The sequence below is a fragment of the Indicator indicator genome, chromosome 13 (assembly GCF_027791375.1).
Source record: "Indicator indicator isolate 239-I01 chromosome 13, UM_Iind_1.1, whole genome shotgun sequence".
NCBI lineage: Eukaryota > Metazoa > Chordata > Aves > Piciformes > Indicatoridae > Indicator > Indicator indicator.
The window spans coordinates 29,339,037-29,354,330 of NC_072022.1; the positions used below are offsets into that span (position 1 = coordinate 29,339,037).

Below are 15,294 nucleotides of genomic sequence, written 5' to 3' on the forward strand. Positions count from 1 at the left end.
AGCAAGGCTGGGAGAAACAGTCCCTCTGCAGCTTCAGGCCAGAGCCAAGAGGGTGAGATGCCTAAGAAGCTGTGGCTCAGAAAAGATGTCAAGACCCTTTCTATGACCTGAAACCCAAACTGAATGGCATGCAGTCTGCAGTGAAGGGTCCTCTGCCCGCCTGCCCCATCCCTCCCTGTCCATGCTCCTCCTGACACAAGTATGACAAGAAGATAGCACCACATCCAACACACACACCCACACACCCACACACACAGCACAGAGTGCAAGGAGGCACGGCAGGGCCGCGCTGTGCCAGGGGAGGGCAGCTGCGAAGGCGTGACAGCAAAGCTGGGGGGTGCCCGGGACATGCTTAGGGGAAGATGCTCTCCTTCCTGCCCAGAGCTGTGCCAGCTCAGGAAGCCCTGAATGAAAGCATCCCCGGCATGGGTGAGAGGAGGTGCTTCTGGGTGAAGTGGGAAGTGGTGATGGCTGGAGAAGGACTTTTCAGCAAAGCCACCTCTGCAGCAGGAAGCCCCCCCAGATTAACAAGCTGATGGGGGCAGGGTGGGAAAGAAGTGGGTGCTCGCTTCTGCAGCCAGGGAAGAGAAGTGAGAAAATGCCAGCTACAACAGGAAAAAGAAGTCGCATCCCCACCCTGGCACTCCCACGCCAGCCTCTCCCCTGCCCCTCTGACCTGCTTGAGTCTGTCTTCCTGCTGGGAGGAGAAGGGATGTGAAGTGACACCCTTTGGGGAAAGCGCAACAAGGATCCTGTGGATTGGAATGGTCAGATTGGATTGGAACTGGCTAAGGCCAGCATGGATTGGAAGTGGCTGGAGCCTGGGGAGCTTTCCCATCTGCCTTTGAAAGTGGCTACCTGAACCTCCACACTCCTCTTGGTGTCCTGCCTTAGGAGACAGAGACCTCTTTCCCTTTGGACAAGCCCCTTGGGCTCCCAGGCCAGGGGAATGGAGGTGTCTGTGTGCTTCAGCGTCTTCCACACGGTGACAAGCAGAGCTGTCCCCAGAGCCCTCTTTTTATCTCCAGCTGGGCCAGGCTCCAAAGTGAGATGAGCCATGGGCATGGGTGCCCCAGCCAGCCAAGATGGCAGGCTCCCCTTTCCCAGAGGTAGAGGGGGCAGGTAGGAATTGCCTCCTTTGGGAAGACATGGTGGGCTCTCCAGCCAGCACTCAGGGCAGAAGTAGTTTAAGGTGCAGTGGGGGCAAAGCAGAGGTTGGGGAAGGATGGGTAGTGAGGGTGAGAGGGTCCACTGCTACTGGGCACACACCAGGGATGACCCAGGGAAGGCATATCCAGGACCTCGGCTTACCTCCATGGCTCTCCCCTGCCTGGGGGAGGCGTTGGCCAGGGGCCAGGACCCAATTTATGGGATTTTTGTGATGTAAATAGAAATAAATACTTTATAAATATCATCTTAAACTACAGACACCTGATCCTACCCTGCCGTCTCCTGCTGAAACACCAACAAATGAGGAAATCACCATACCTAAACTACTCCTTTCCTGTCACATGGAAGCAATTCCTCCTGCTCTCCCACCTCCAAGCTTTACCACACTCCCACCTCTGTAAACTAAAGACCAGCTTTTAGCTGAAACTGCCCTCCTGGCTCCCTCCCCAGCACTGGGGACCTTTCTGGAGCATTACAGATGGTGTGACATGAAGGTCACTCATTGAGGGATGAGCAGCAGATGGCACGCACACAAGAAATCCTGCCCAGGCGGGTCCTGACTTTTGCAGCTATGAACTGAAGTAAGTTTCCCCCATGAAGGTGTGAATCGAGAGATCCTTCCATGGAGCAGACAGCTGGGGCAGCAGATGGTGTGAGAGATCAGACATTAACATGGGAATCTTGAGACAGAATCAGCTATCTTGATCCTGTTGGCAGACGGATGAGGTGGAGGGTGTTTTACATGTTAGATTCTCATCTGGGCTGTTCTCCTTCTGGACAGCTTAGACCTGATTTGGAAAACAAGGAACAAAGGGTGTCAGAGATGTAGATAGGAAGAGGTGTGGTCCCCTGGGTTTGGTGTCCTGGCTCCAGGCTGGTGCTAGACTCCAGCCAGAGCTGGAGGGTCATGGGTTTAATATCTCTTTAGCCAGAGCACAACGTTTCCTGTACATTTGTTCCTATTTCTCTAGCCCTGCCCCTTGAGATGCTCTCAAGAACTGTGAAGGGACAGTGTCCCTGCCACTAGGCATGGATGTTGCTTTGAACTCAGCACAATGCCTCTGTACCAGCTGGGATCTGGCCCTGGGTTGTGAGGAGCTGAAATCAGGATTAATGGGGTCCAGCTTCTGCCAGCTGAGAGCCGGTACAGCTGTGTGCAGGTACTGCCCATGGCTGGCCAAGGGACTGCAGCTGGGACAGCACTGGGGGCAGGGCAGGGAGCATGCTTGGTTGCTCATGGATCTCCCTCCAATGGCTTCCCATTCCCCCAGCTGCCCCCAGTACCTTATGGACCCAGCCAGGAGGGGGTTGAAGGCATAGAGCCAGTCGTGCATGTCCTTGTCACTGCTTGCCTGCAGCAGGATGCCTCGGTGCTCCGTGCACACCGCAAACGTGTTCGGGGTCTGCTAGGGGAGAACCAGGGCTGAGTCACTGCCCAGGGGGCTGCAGAGGGCAGAGCTGTCTCCCGGGGCCTTACCTTGAGCATGGCCTGCTGGTCCTCACTGTACTCCACCTGGGCCTTGGAGAGGTTGAGTATGGCCCTCTCAACCGCATCCTTGTCCGAGTTGTAGATGTATACGTAGGGGCGCCGGACCACCACGAAGCGCTTCACCCACCCGTTAGAGTGGGGCTCCAGGAAGTGCAAGTAGCCCTTTTTGGAGACGATGGGGCTGCAGAAGGGACAGAGGTCAGAGTGGGACACAGGCTGCCAGGAGATGGCAATGGTAGGGCACAGTCCCCCCCAGTCCATAGGAGGTGGCCCAGCTGCTCTCACCTGACACGGATCTCCTGGATGTCAGGCACCAGCAAACGCTGGGGCTCTTTGTCTTCCTCAGGCCGGCAGGCTGGGGACTTCTGCTCTCCTTCTACTGCAGGCTCCAGGTCAGGGCTTTCAGCCCTGGAGGACACCTGGGGAGGTCTGGGGAGGAAGGAGGCCAGGATGTAGAAAGAGTGACAGCTAGGAACAGCCATTGACCAAGACCATATCCCAGCGGTACTGCTCCCCTGCTTGGGGAGCGCTGGGGTGTCCCCTGAACCTCCTGGCCATCTTCTGTGACTCTTACCTGATCTCCATGGTGTTGTAGCGTCCTTCCACCAGTGATGGGCAAGTTGAGGAGGGGGTGAGAGTGGTGACTCCAAGAGCTGGCATAGAGGGGTCTCTCATCAGGGTCACAGACATTTCAGACAGCTGTGGAGGTGTGGACCTGAGTTTCTGCCCGAAGCTGGGCACAGGCAAAGGACAAGGTGCCTGCTCATATGGGGAGAGGCAAGATCTCTGGCCGGTGGGGTCCTCTGCTGGCACAGTCCCAAGTGTCACCAGCTCTGGGCACACCAGCGCAAGTGGAGGAAGCAGGGACCTCAGAGCAGGGTCTACTCGCACCGTGGTGCCCATCTGGTCCCTGCCCAGCCAGTACCCCCCAGTCATGCATCCCTCTTGGCCCTTGCCCCCCAGCAGCAGTACCTTGCTCTCGCTGGCACTGACACAGACGTGGCTGTGGCTGTACTCCCTGTTGAAGGTGTGTGTCAGCAGGCGCAGGCACTGTGGAAAGAGGAGGAGGATGGGGCTGGAGACACCTTCCTCTGCCGTCCTCCTCCTGCTCCTCTTGGGCTTTCTCCTGCCACCCCATGGGAACCCCTTCCCAGCTTCCTCCCCATGAGCTGAAGATACTGCAAGACGGTACCTTTACAGCCAGCTCTTTCTGCCTCTCACTGGGGGTGTCAGGGGGAGAGGTGCGGGCCTCAGGGGCTCCATCAGCAGAGATCGGGGAGGAGATGCAGGATGTACTTCGGTACTCAGAGTCCTCACTGGAGCAGGGGGAGAGGGTCTCCAGGCCCAGGCGCTGGGTCGTCTCCAGCTTTTCACGCAGGAGCAGGTAGTGTCTTGTCTTCTCCACCTGGGCAGAGGCAGGCAGGCTCAGAGATGAGCCCTTGTCCTCACCCACATCCTTTCAGGGACAGTGCTTTCCAGGCCTCCTGAGCCCCATCTGCTCATGAGCTTTGGGCCTGCTGGGACCCAGCTAGCAGCAATGCACAGGACAACACTGGTGGCACAACCCCACTCCTGCCTCCTCCCACACCTGAGAAGACTGAGACAGCCAGTGAGGGGCTGAGATGCAGATTGCACCACCTTGGCCCATTCCTAGGCCAGACCCTTACTTCTTGCAGGAGGCTGAGTTTCTCCAGCTCCCATTGATGGTCGAGGATGAGGCTGTCGCTGCGGGGCCGCCAGCCAGCCAGGTTCTCCTCTCCCCGCACGTAGGCTACAGAGGTGTCTAGCACACGGCGACGCCGTCTCTGCATGCCTGTGGGAACAGACACACAGCCCTGACACCAACCGCTGTGCTGTGCCTCCTGGCCTCATGGTGAGCAGCTGGGTAGGGGCTTGGCACTCACCTGGGCTGCCAGCATCAGCCACGCGGCACAGGCTGAGCTCATAGACTCCTGTCACGCGGTTGCTGCGAGCAAAAGGGGATGAGGCGTTACTGGACCCAGGATGCTGGCATGGCCCAGCAGGGCTCCAGTCCCTGGCTGATGGCTCTCCTCTCCCAGAAAGGCAGCAGCATCTCAGTACCTCTCAGAAGCCCGCAGGCTGCCACTGCCAAAAAGGTTGCGGATGGAGCGGGAAGCAGGAAGTTTGGCATCCCGGGAGTAGAAAACCATGCAGAAGTCTTTGGTGATGACAGCAGGCTGGGTGCAGTTCTCCATCTGCAGCAGAGCAAGGAAGGGGAGGCATCAGGGGGCTGCAGCATGGCAGCCCAGCAGGTCTCTCCCATCCCTGGTGCCCAGCCATTTCCACTCCTGGGGTCCCATAAGGCCCCCAAATATCAGGTTGAATCCTGCACTCTGTTAACATCAGTGCCAGATAAGGAGTGGCTCACGCTGGCTGCACCTCAGCAGTGGGGGCAGTACCAGGCTTTGTAATGACCCCAGCTAAGGTCCTTGCCTCGATGTAGGCAGAAAGGGTGATGTAGATTTTCTCCCGGTACGGGGTGACACGGTTGAGCAGCAGCGAGTTGTGCATGGAGCTGTCCCATGCTGCCTCAAACTGGTAGAAAGTCCTGGGAGAAAAGATACGGAGGTGGTAAAGCAACCCCCCCTATCGCCCCAGGGGAGTGAGCAAGATGCCAGCGTCCCCCCTGCAGCACTGTGGCAGCCCTGCAGGGACACAGGCACATGCACACGCAGAGGGACAGATGGGGACAGCCACTCCAGAGGACACAGGCTCAAGGCATAGGGGGACAAGGCATAGCAGGAGGAAGACGCAGCACCCTCCAATGGCCAGTGGACCAGGGGTTTGGGGAAGAGAGGCTGTGGGAGGAGTGGGGGCTCAGCTGGGATGCAGGCAAGGCAGGGCAGACTGGGAAGGCAGAGAAGAGCGAAGGAGGGTGCATGCCCCACCTCTATGCTCAGAGTGGGCAGCTGCCACCCCCAGCACACTGGGGTTAAGTCCCCACTATTCAGCCCAGGGCATGCACCTCCTGGCCCCTTCCAGGAGCAGCTGTCACTGGCCAGAAGGGAAAGGAGGGAGGATGCTCAGCACTAGGGGGCTGCTGCTAGCCCCACCCTGGGAGACCACCCCCTCCCCCCTTCAGCCAGGTCCCCTTCCCCAGCCCCTGTCTGTCAGCCCTGAGCCTCAGAGGAATCCAGGGACCACCGTGGTTTGGTGGCTAGCCCCTGTCAGGCTGTCTCCCCAAGGTCTTGCTCTGCCATAATCACCAGCCCCAGTCCCCCTGGGCTGCCTCACTCCCCTCACTGTGCATTTCGGTGGCTCCCAGGCTGGGAGTGAGGGACATCCATCCCCAGTCACCCGGTGCCTTCAGGGTCCTGCAGAGGATGGTGCAGCCACTCAGAGCAAGAGCAGCACCACCCTCTTCGGGTCAAGCAATCAAGGGTGTGGACAGCAGGAGGCAGCTCCGGTTTGAGAGCATGGGGGATCCTTGTTTCACCCCTGTCCTGCTCCTGAGCTCCCTGCAGGCCAGCCTTAGGGCTTACAGGACACTGCCTGGCTAAAGCCACACAGAGCTGCTGCAGCTCCAGCTCCTGTTGAGCACCTGCAGGAAGCTGTGGCTCAGCTACACCTTCCACGAGGATGCTTTGACACATCCCAGAAGCAGCCCCCAGGCAGGTGACTGGCTCTTTGAACATGAGCCAGGGCAGCTGGAGGGACCAGGGAGAGGCTCTCAGCTGCCTCCGCAGCAGCAGAGGGAGAGCGACGCTTTCTGGAGGTGTACAAAGTGCACCCAAAACCCCCGCATAAGACACAGCCAAGGAGAGGAATTGCCTTGTAGACACAGGTCACTTGAGAAGAGAGTGTTCCCCAGGGAGGAGGAGGAGGAGAGGAATCTCCAAGGGAGGTGGGAAAGAGCAAAAAGCAAAGGGAGGAGGCAGAGGAGAAAGAGAAAAGCAGGAGGGACCAGCCCGAGTGGGAGCGCGTGAAATACCTAGTGTCATTTCCCAAGGCAATGCTACCAGTGGAAGGCGACCCAGGGACAAACACACACAGGTACAGACACAGAGAGACGAGAGGTCAGAGCCGTGCCCGGCGGTGCTGGCGCAGGGCCACGAGGAAGGGCAACCCCTGGCAGGGGCACTCGCCCCATGTCAGCACCGCCTGCTGAAGCGGCCCAGCTGGACTCCGAACCAGAGCCCAGAGGGAGCTTGGCAAGGGCAGACAGAGGTTTACTTGCCTGGGTGAAACCCCTCTGCCTCCCACCTTCCTCGTTGGTCCAGCAGCTGGGAAGTGACCATGTGTGCTCCCCACACCCTTAACATGGCCGTCGCTGCCATCCCAAGGGCAAGGAGCTCCTGGCTAGCACGGTCCCCTGGGAATGTGCCCATCATGAGACAGGATCAACCATCTGACTGCCACCCACAGAGTGGGGGATCATTTCTTGGCCCATCCCCTGGTCCACAGGGAGCATCACTGTGATCAGAGCCCATGGGCAATGCCAGCATAAACCCACATCCCCTGCAGCAGGGGCCTGGATCTGTCCCTCTGCGCCTCCTGGCGGGGGCACAAGGTGCTGCTGGAGGGATAACTCTGCCCTCAGGCATCTCTGAGTGTGACCAGCTTCTAGCTGCTATAAGGACAACCTCCCAGGCACAAAGCTCTGGAATCCACTGGGACTCAGAAGCCCCCAGACTCATTCTCTTCTTCTGCCATGCAGTCCAGTGACAGGATGCCCCTCCTCTGGTGCCTCGGCAATGCTCCTGTTCAGAGATGGGCAGCAGCCTCTGGGCTGGGTGGCTGTCACCCACACACTTCATGCCAGGCTCACCCTGCAGTCGCCACTGAAGCTTCCTCTCCCCAGGCACACAGGGATACAGCCCCCATCACGAGTGGGCCATGTGCCCCCTGCCACACACACACACACTGCCCGTGTGCTGCATCTGTGCCCACAGCACTGCCATGCCCAGGGCGGACAGCCACTCTGCGTGCCAACACACAGCCCAGCAGTGCTGCTGTCATCACCAGGTGCCTGGACAAGGCACCTTGAACTCCCCTCTGTGATCTGCACCAACCCTGCAGCTACTCCAAGTGGTGCCAGGGGCCAAGCTGGGGCTGGGGTGAGAGGCAGTGGGGGGGGTGGCACACTCGGTGCCAGATGCCAGAGAGATGGGAGAGCAGTGAAGTGGAAAAGCGATAAAAAAAAACCAAATCAGGCGATGGGGACGCAGGCGTGCGAGGGGCAGCAGCAGCCAGCGAGAGCGCGGCCCAGACAACAGCAGGAGGGGCCAGTGAGAGAGAGGTGCCAGGGCAGGAGGGAGGGGGCATGTGGAGGGATGGGTCTGGGTGTCCAAGTGCCGCCTCTGGCGGGAGCGAGCGAGCCCAGGCGAGAGAGGAAAAAGAAAGAAGGAAGAGAAGAAGAGGGAGTGGGAAAAAAACCAATGGAAACAAATAATACCTAGGGATATCCGAATCAAGAAACTGCCTGCGGAAACACAAAACAGTCACATGTTAGTGTGGGCTCGGGGCAGTGGCAGCAGCAGAGAGGAGCGAGGGCGGACCCTGGGCACTGCCACCCATGCCTTCTCCCTGGGTACCCAATGAAGGGATGGATGGGTGCTGGGAGGGAGCCGTACCGCTCCCCTGCTCTTCTCCTCAGTGGCTCCAGAGGACTGAGGAGACTGCAGAGGGGAGCCAGGGCTGCTGTGGACGATGGAGGCTCCATGGAGTAGGGCAGCGAAGCAGGGAGCGCAAGCAGCCAGGGAGGAGGGTGAAGCAGGCCCTGGCTCTACCCTCCCTCTGCTCCCCCTGGCAGGCTGCTGAGGCCGAAGCAGTGTACCTGCATGCGGGGGTGGAAGCGGGGTGGGGGTGCTTGAGGCGAGCGCTCCTCGGCTTCCTGCACCCTTGTCTCCCTGCCTGGCCCTGGGCAGGATGGCCATGGGATGGGTACAGGGCACGCTGGCACAGAGCTGCCATCTGAGGCTGGCCCTGAGGCGCAGACCCTCTGAGCTCACAGGAGAGCCTCCCTTTTCCCTGCTTCTCTCCACACCTCCAGCATTCCCCCAGCCTGACCTTTGTCCCCTTGCCCTTAGGGACGTGTGGGGAAAGACAGGAGCAGAAGGCACATCCCCCCTGCCAGGCTACACCAGAGATGCTAAAAATCTGATCTGCTGTACCCAGGACCAGCTGGCCAGATCAGCAGCTGACATAAATCAGCACAACTTCAGAGGCCCATGGGTGCCACAGCCACCCAGCTCCCAGCAGCCCAGCAAAAGCATCACAGCTCTCCCAGGCAGAGCCTCCTCACCTGACCATCCCCACCTGGCCTTGCTCCACTGTCCCTGTGACTGTGCCAACACTTGCACGCACACCCGACCCAGTGACTCAGCTCTGCTGCCTGGGCACAACGTCTGCTGCTCCACTGTGCTCAGGAGCTGCCTCAGGAGCACTGGAAGGTGGCACCTCCCATACAGACCTCCATCAGAACACAGAACACCCAGCCTCGGGACAGGCCACCCTGGGGCAGTGGTGACCCTGAAGAGAAGGAGGGGAGAAGCTGTCCCCACACCAGGATGCTCCTACACCAGCAACCACCACGTGCACGGCCCAGGACTGATCCCACTGCTCCCAGTGCTGCGAACGACTGTCCCTGTCATGTTGTGGTTGTCCACACAGGCACATTCTGGTCAGGAACCCCTGCCAGCCCCTGGTGTTTTGCCAGCACACCTGGTGCAGAGGAGAGCTCAGCCCTCCGTGCCACCACTGCCCCGCTGCCACAACAGGACTCAGCCGGGGAGATCCTGGAGGTAAAATCCTTCCAGCCTCACCGCTCCCACACCTCTGCCAAACCCCTGGGAACACAGCCCCCCTGGGACAGAATTGGAGGGACAGGAGTCCCCAGAGTATTCCAGCAGTGATGGGCCATGGATTTAGTGCATCATGCACACGCAGACAGGCACTGGCCATGGGCAACAAGCAGCCTCTCAGAGAGTTTGGGACACAGGACAAACAGCCCTTGCAGGTCCCCTTCCAGCCACTGGTCAGAATGTCCTTCCATAGCACCTGCCCCTCCAGTTCTCTGTACCAGGCAGCCACAGCTGCCGCTGAAGAGCAGAATCCTCACCAAAATGCCCTGCAATGCCCAAACCTGGCACAGAGAGGCCTCATGGAGGAAAAGAAAGGAGGTTGGCACCTCTGAACTCCAAAACCCTCTGCAGCTCCAGAAAAGCACCTCCTCAAGGCAGCAACAATTTGGCAGAACCCTCTGGTGGGGCTGAGAGTCCCCTCCCAGGGGAGAGAGGGGCTCCCTACATCCCCTTCCAGCCTTCACCACAGTGGGGAGAGAGCAAGAGAAGTGGCACATACCGGTCATCCTGGGAGGGACTGATGTAGCCAGAGGAGAGGATATTCAGGGACAGGATGTTGGGGTCTATGAGAGACTCGTCTGCTTCTGGAGTGTTCCGGATACGGCCTGCAAGCACAGCAGAGGGCTGCTCAGGTGACAGAAGGTGGCCCTGGGTTGGCAGGGGCAGCCCACCTGCCTTCATCTGCCCACAGCACCCCCCCTCCCAGGCAGCAGCCACCTAGCACTGGGTCCCACAGGGCCAGGGTGGCTGGGACCAAGGCATCCTGCCACTGTGGTGTCCCAGTGTCACCTGCTGGCACTACATAGCCAGAGGGGAGACGAGGCGTAAAGCCCCCTGTGGGAATGTGGGTGAGAAACAGCCCCAGAAGATGCTTGGAAACTCGGGGGGCTGGGGGTTGCTCACAGCCCACCCGACCTGGCTCAACTTACCCACCACCAGCTCCCGCACTTCCTTCCAGCGGATGAGGCTGCCCGTTTCATGCACCAAGGTGACGGTGATCCTCCTCTGGATGCCCTGAGACCCACCAGGCCAGAGGAAAACGAAGGTTAACACAGCCCCTGGCAGGAGCTCAAGCCAGGGGTGAACCTTGGGGAAGGAATACCTGGTGGAGGAGGAAAGTCCCATGGCACGGCATGCCTCCACGGTGGTCCACAACAGCAGGGATGTAGCTGGAAGATAGGATTGCAGCATGACACAGAGCTCCAGCAGCCTGGGGGCTGGTGCCAAGTGCCGGGCAAATCTCCCTCCCTCCGCTCCCCTTGCTGGCAGGACTTACTCGCCATTGGCCTCCAGCTCACAGATCTCAAAGAAGACCATCAGGTCGTACTTGCACTGGCACGGGCCAGCGCTGGGCCGAGTCATGGTGTTCAGCTTTGTGGCAGGCACTGTGGTGGGTCAGAAACACAGAATCAAGGGGAGCTTGCTGATGATCTTTGGAGACAGAAGATGGCAGGGGACAGGCAGAGGAGGCGGGATGGAGTGCACAGAGGGGGACAGCCCAGGACCTCACTGACCACCCCTTGCCTTCTCCCATGCCAAATGTGGAGCAGCAAGGGCATCAGGATGCAGCTGGCCTCCCCTATCCCCAAAACGCACACCTTGAGGCCACAGCCTCAGCATGGCCACATCCCAAAGCATGCAGCACTGCTCCAGGCACTGCTCAGGGACAGTGGCTCTGAGAACAGCTGCTCCAGGACAGCCAGCAGGAGACTCCCCCAGAGCTGGTGTGGGGACCACACAGCAAACCGTGGCACTCAGCCAAACCCAACACCCTGGGGCTTGGCAGCCAGAGCATGTCAGGGACCTTGCAGCCCCTGCAGGATTGCAATGCTGGGTGGCTGGCTGAGCCATCCAGGGTGGGCAGCCTCTTCCCTGCCACTCCATGGGAGATAAGAAGGAGGCTCTGTATCAGTCAGGTGATGCAGGAATTGGTGCCAAGGGCGTTCGGGTGCTCTGGTCTGGATTAAATTTTGTGGTACCCCTGGAGTCCTAACTAGGCCCCCTGAGGAAAAGGAACAGGGTCTTGGGCAAACAGAAGAGCAAGAGGCCAGATCCTCTACCTGGTTTGGAGAGTGGCATCACACGAGGAAAGTGGCGCCGGGATGGTCTCAGAGGGCTGCAGAGAGAACCAGCTTGGTTAAAGCATCCACATGGACTCCTAAACCCAGGCAACTCCACTTAATGTGCTGGGGATTCACCTGCCCCCACCCAATCCATTCTTCAATCCCCAGGAAGCCAGATGCACCAAGTGCCCTCATGGCACCCAGGGGCCAAGGGTGGCCTAGGGTCACCCACCTCAAGACATCCTTGCAGAGGGGTGGGAAGGGGTGCTGCTGGTAGTGCCCAAAGACTTCAAATACAATTGGCTGGCTCTTGATGTATTCAATGAAGGACTTGGTCACCTCCACAGCAATCTAAGAAGAGAAAGAGCCATTGATGGCACAATTTATCTGGGAAAAGGATGCAGATGGCATCAGACCTGGGTAGGTGGGAGTGTGTAATCCTGCCTGATTCTCTGTGTCCCTCACCCATCCTCTTCCCCATGGCCTGGGGATGCTCTCCCCCACCAAGAACACTGCCATTAAATCCTAGCCTTTTTGGTTGGAGGGCAGCCAATTTGGGACTTTTTCTCACACATCCACCTTGTCTAAGGCTGTGGCGGGCTGGGAAAGCCAGGAGGAAGCTGCTTCCCTGGGGAGAAGATCCAGCCATTGGTCCCACAGAGACCCTAGCAGCCACAGGGGTGAGGGGGAGTGGACAGGGGTGGGGTACTCACATTTTGGACATGATAGAAGCCCAGCGGCGGCCCCCGTCCTGTATTCTTCAAGGGCTCTGTTGAAAAGGCCTCATCGTGGCGATGGATGAAACTGTGGAGGGAAGGAAGGTGGCTTAGGGGCTATGGGACAGGGACATGCCAGAACAGTGAGAGGAAAAAGGGCAGAGACTGGAACAAGAGCCTGCTCTCTCCAAGGCATCTGGCACAGGACCCCTCAAGCTGACAAGAGCATCTACCTGCCTTTTGCCAGCAAACCAACAAAGCAGCAGACAAGCACATGGAGTCACCCTGCAGCTCTTGGCTTTGCCTCCCCAGCCGTGAAGGGCTCATAAGTGGGGGAGCTGGGCCTCCCTGACATTCAGCACCAGCCCCAAAGTGATGGCCAGAGCAGAGGAGGAGATGTAGGGCTGGGAGGCCCGAAGGGCTCACTTGAACTGGCAGAAGATGTCTGCATATTCTGCAGAGATGCTAGAGGCTTGCAGGACTGTCACACGGAAAGTGAAGGTGCTGCCCAGCTTTAAGTGGTCCAGAGCAGTCTCCAGCAGCCCATCTGGTGCAGGCTTCTCTGGGCTGTCCAGGAGAAGGTCCTCCGGGGTCACTGAGAGGAGGTAATGGTTTCAGAAAGGCAAAAGGGTCAACCCCTCCGTGTCTGCCAGCAGCCTCACATGGGGGCAACAGGCTTTTGACCCTTGGGCAGGCACAGCAGGTTGGGTGCCAAGACTGAAGACCACTCTCCAGCTGCCTGTCAGCACCTCCTCACCTGCACAGGTGTTGTTGTTGACTTCATCAGCAGAGGGACCCACGTCGCTGACCTGTCCCTGCCCTTCTACGATGCGCAGCTCCTCCTGGGAGGTCCCCGAGCGAGACATCCCCACGGCTGGGCACGACTCCGACTGGAACTGTGCCAGGAGTGAGGCTCAGGGATGCTGGTGATCCCCAAGGTGATCCTGATTGTGCTGCCACCACCACTCAAACACCAGGGCACCTCCAGATCTCCCCTCCACCCCACGGCAGCCGCCCGAGACATGGGCAAGAGCAGGCTGCAGTGATGAGTGCCGGAGGGCTGGGGGCTACTGAATAGGCTGGGAGCACACTGCCCTTCAGCCTGATGCCCGCACCTCTGCAAGCCCAGCGATTCCCATGCTCCCACTGCCGCGGCAAGCAAGGGCCTGCGGTGCCCGGGCACCCACCGAGAGCTGGCTGCTGCCCTACCTTCTCGAAGTGCTGGTCATCAAAGGAGATCTTAGCCATCCCCGACTGCCGCACACCAGAGCCATAGTCGGGGGCTTCTTCATCCGCTGGGGGAAGGACTAGGGTGAGGAAACGCAGAAGGAGGGGGGCAGGCGAAGGGCAGGTTTGGGGTGGGGTCTCACTCCTACCTGAGATGGCCTGAACGGCCACACGCAGGAAGCCCTTCACCTCACCCTTCTCGCTGACGATGGCCACGCGGTGCACCAGGGGCACGGGGTAGAGCAGGTTGCTCAGGTAGACGAAAGCCCTGCCGGAGAGGGGGGACACACAAACGGGGGGAGGGTCACTGCCCCCACCCGCCGGCCCCTGGCACAGCTGGTGCGGCCGGCGGCGGCCGAGGTCCCAGGACACCGCTCCCGGCGCGACCACAGTGCTGCAAAGCAAAACTTAAGAGAAGGCAGCCAGGGCCAGCTGAGGGGCAGGGCAGGCAGCAGGCGGGCAGCGTGCCACGGGCAGGCGGGTGGGCAGCGCGCCGCGGGCAGCACACGAAGCAGACAGGGCTTGCCTACCTCTCCAGCTGTCACCTCTGTGCTGGGCAGGGAGGGGAGGGGGCTGCGCTGGTGCCACCATGAAGCTGGGAGGGAAGAGGACGTTCTCTGCGGTGGAGAGCCGGAGGACTAGGGCAGGAGATGCTGCAACATGACTCGGGGGGCGGCTGCAGAGTCACCGTGAGGGGGACAGGGGCAAGGCAGAGGTGGGAAGGGATGATGAAGAGGGAGGTAAAGGCCAGGAGCAAAGAAGGGGAGAGGAGGTCCTAGCTGGAGAACAGAAGCCTCCAGAGATGAACCTGCCAGCAGGGCTCTGGCCCCAGCTCTGCTCCCAGTGTTGTAGGACCACTGGTGGCTGCACATGGCCTTTGCCTGTCTGGGAGGGAGGCTGCATGGCATGGCTGCCAGCATAGATGGTGTGTGTCCCCTGGTCTTATCCCTTCACCTGTGCAGCTGTGGGGTCCCAAGCTGCCTGCCAGCATGTCACAGGGACAGCATGGCCAGCTTCCCCCTGTGGACGAGAAAGGAGCTGCCCACTCCCCATGTGGCAGGTCTGAGCCTCCTCACTGTCCTCTGTGGCATCCAGATCACTGGTGCTGCTGCCGCACGGTGCCACACCAAGGTCCAACATAACGGCTGCACCACATCTCTGCTAGCACCTCCTGATAGGCCACTGCTCTCTGTTTCTCAAGTGTTTTGTCTCTTGCCACCTTCCTTAACCTTGTTGCCAACCGGCTTGCCATCTGATGGTCTTCCTGGAACTCTGGCAATGCTCTGGCACTGGCAATGTGCCATGCCCTCAGCAGCGACAAGTCATGTCTGCAGCCTTTGGCACTGAGATCCCTGCCGAGAGATGCCAACTACTCTTGCCTGTGGGGTGGCCCCACTCTCAGCAAGAGGGTGCAGGGTGCCCAGCACCCCTCCCCAGGGTGCCCCTCAGCATCTTGACAGGCAGCATTTTCAGGTATCGTGGGATGGGGTGGTGCTGGGGCCAGCTAGGACACTTCTGCTTCAGGAGGCTCCCATGAGGGTTCCATCTCCAGGGGGCTGGCAGTGCTATGCACGACGTACCCACCTTGCAGGTGTCTGTAAATACATCCAGCTTCACTCAAAAGTGCCCAGGGGGCTCTTGCAGGAGACTCCATTCCCACATTTGCAGACTGAGTCCCCAAGTCCAGAGGTTCTCCCTGGTCTGGTGACTCCCATTTACCTCCAACTGCTGCTTGAAGCTTTTTCCACACAAAGCATCTCCAAAGACTCAAGTTGTGGAAGCAAAGGTAAATGCCCCATCACTGT

The 15,294-nt window shown here is 59.5% G+C and overlaps 1 protein-coding gene across 17 annotated transcripts in view; it reads right to left on the bottom strand.

Annotated features, from left to right (window-relative positions):
* Nucleotides 1-1,915: 1,915 nt before the first annotated feature.
* KIF1A (kinesin family member 1A) overlaps nt 1,916-15,294 on the bottom strand; it is a 33,331-nt gene continuing 19,952 nt past the window's right edge. For 7 of the 17 annotated variants that reach the window (XM_054385824.1, XM_054385813.1, XM_054385818.1 and 4 more), the window contains 22 exons: nt 13,639-13,757; nt 13,472-13,557; nt 13,020-13,158; nt 12,689-12,857; nt 12,260-12,350; nt 11,779-11,897; nt 11,544-11,599; nt 10,760-10,868; nt 10,586-10,652; nt 10,413-10,497; nt 9,983-10,088; nt 5,114-5,228; nt 4,742-4,875; nt 4,564-4,625; nt 4,327-4,472; nt 3,852-4,064; nt 3,632-3,709; nt 3,234-3,358; nt 2,945-3,088; nt 2,648-2,840; nt 2,455-2,573; nt 1,916-1,958 (listed from right to left, as the gene is read on the bottom strand). In XM_054385824.1, coding sequence (XP_054241799.1) covers nt 1,916-1,958; nt 2,455-2,573; nt 2,648-2,840; nt 2,945-3,088; nt 3,234-3,358; nt 3,632-3,709; nt 3,852-4,064; nt 4,327-4,472; nt 4,564-4,625; nt 4,742-4,875; nt 5,114-5,228; nt 9,983-10,088; nt 10,413-10,497; nt 10,586-10,652; nt 10,760-10,868; nt 11,544-11,599; nt 11,779-11,897; nt 12,260-12,350; nt 12,689-12,857; nt 13,020-13,158; nt 13,472-13,557; nt 13,639-13,757 — 2,518 coding nt within the window. Of the gene's footprint in view, nt 1,959-2,454; nt 2,574-2,647; nt 2,841-2,944; nt 3,089-3,233; nt 3,359-3,631; nt 3,710-3,851; nt 4,065-4,326; nt 4,473-4,563; nt 4,626-4,741; nt 4,876-5,113; nt 5,229-6,611; nt 6,636-8,075; nt 8,103-9,982; nt 10,089-10,412; nt 10,498-10,585; nt 10,653-10,759; nt 10,869-11,543; nt 11,600-11,778; nt 11,898-12,259; nt 12,351-12,688; nt 12,858-13,019; nt 13,159-13,471; nt 13,558-13,638; nt 13,758-15,294 lie in introns of all 17 variants that reach the window. The other 10 variants (XM_054385820.1, XM_054385811.1, XM_054385809.1 and 7 more) reach the window with 3 other exon arrangements.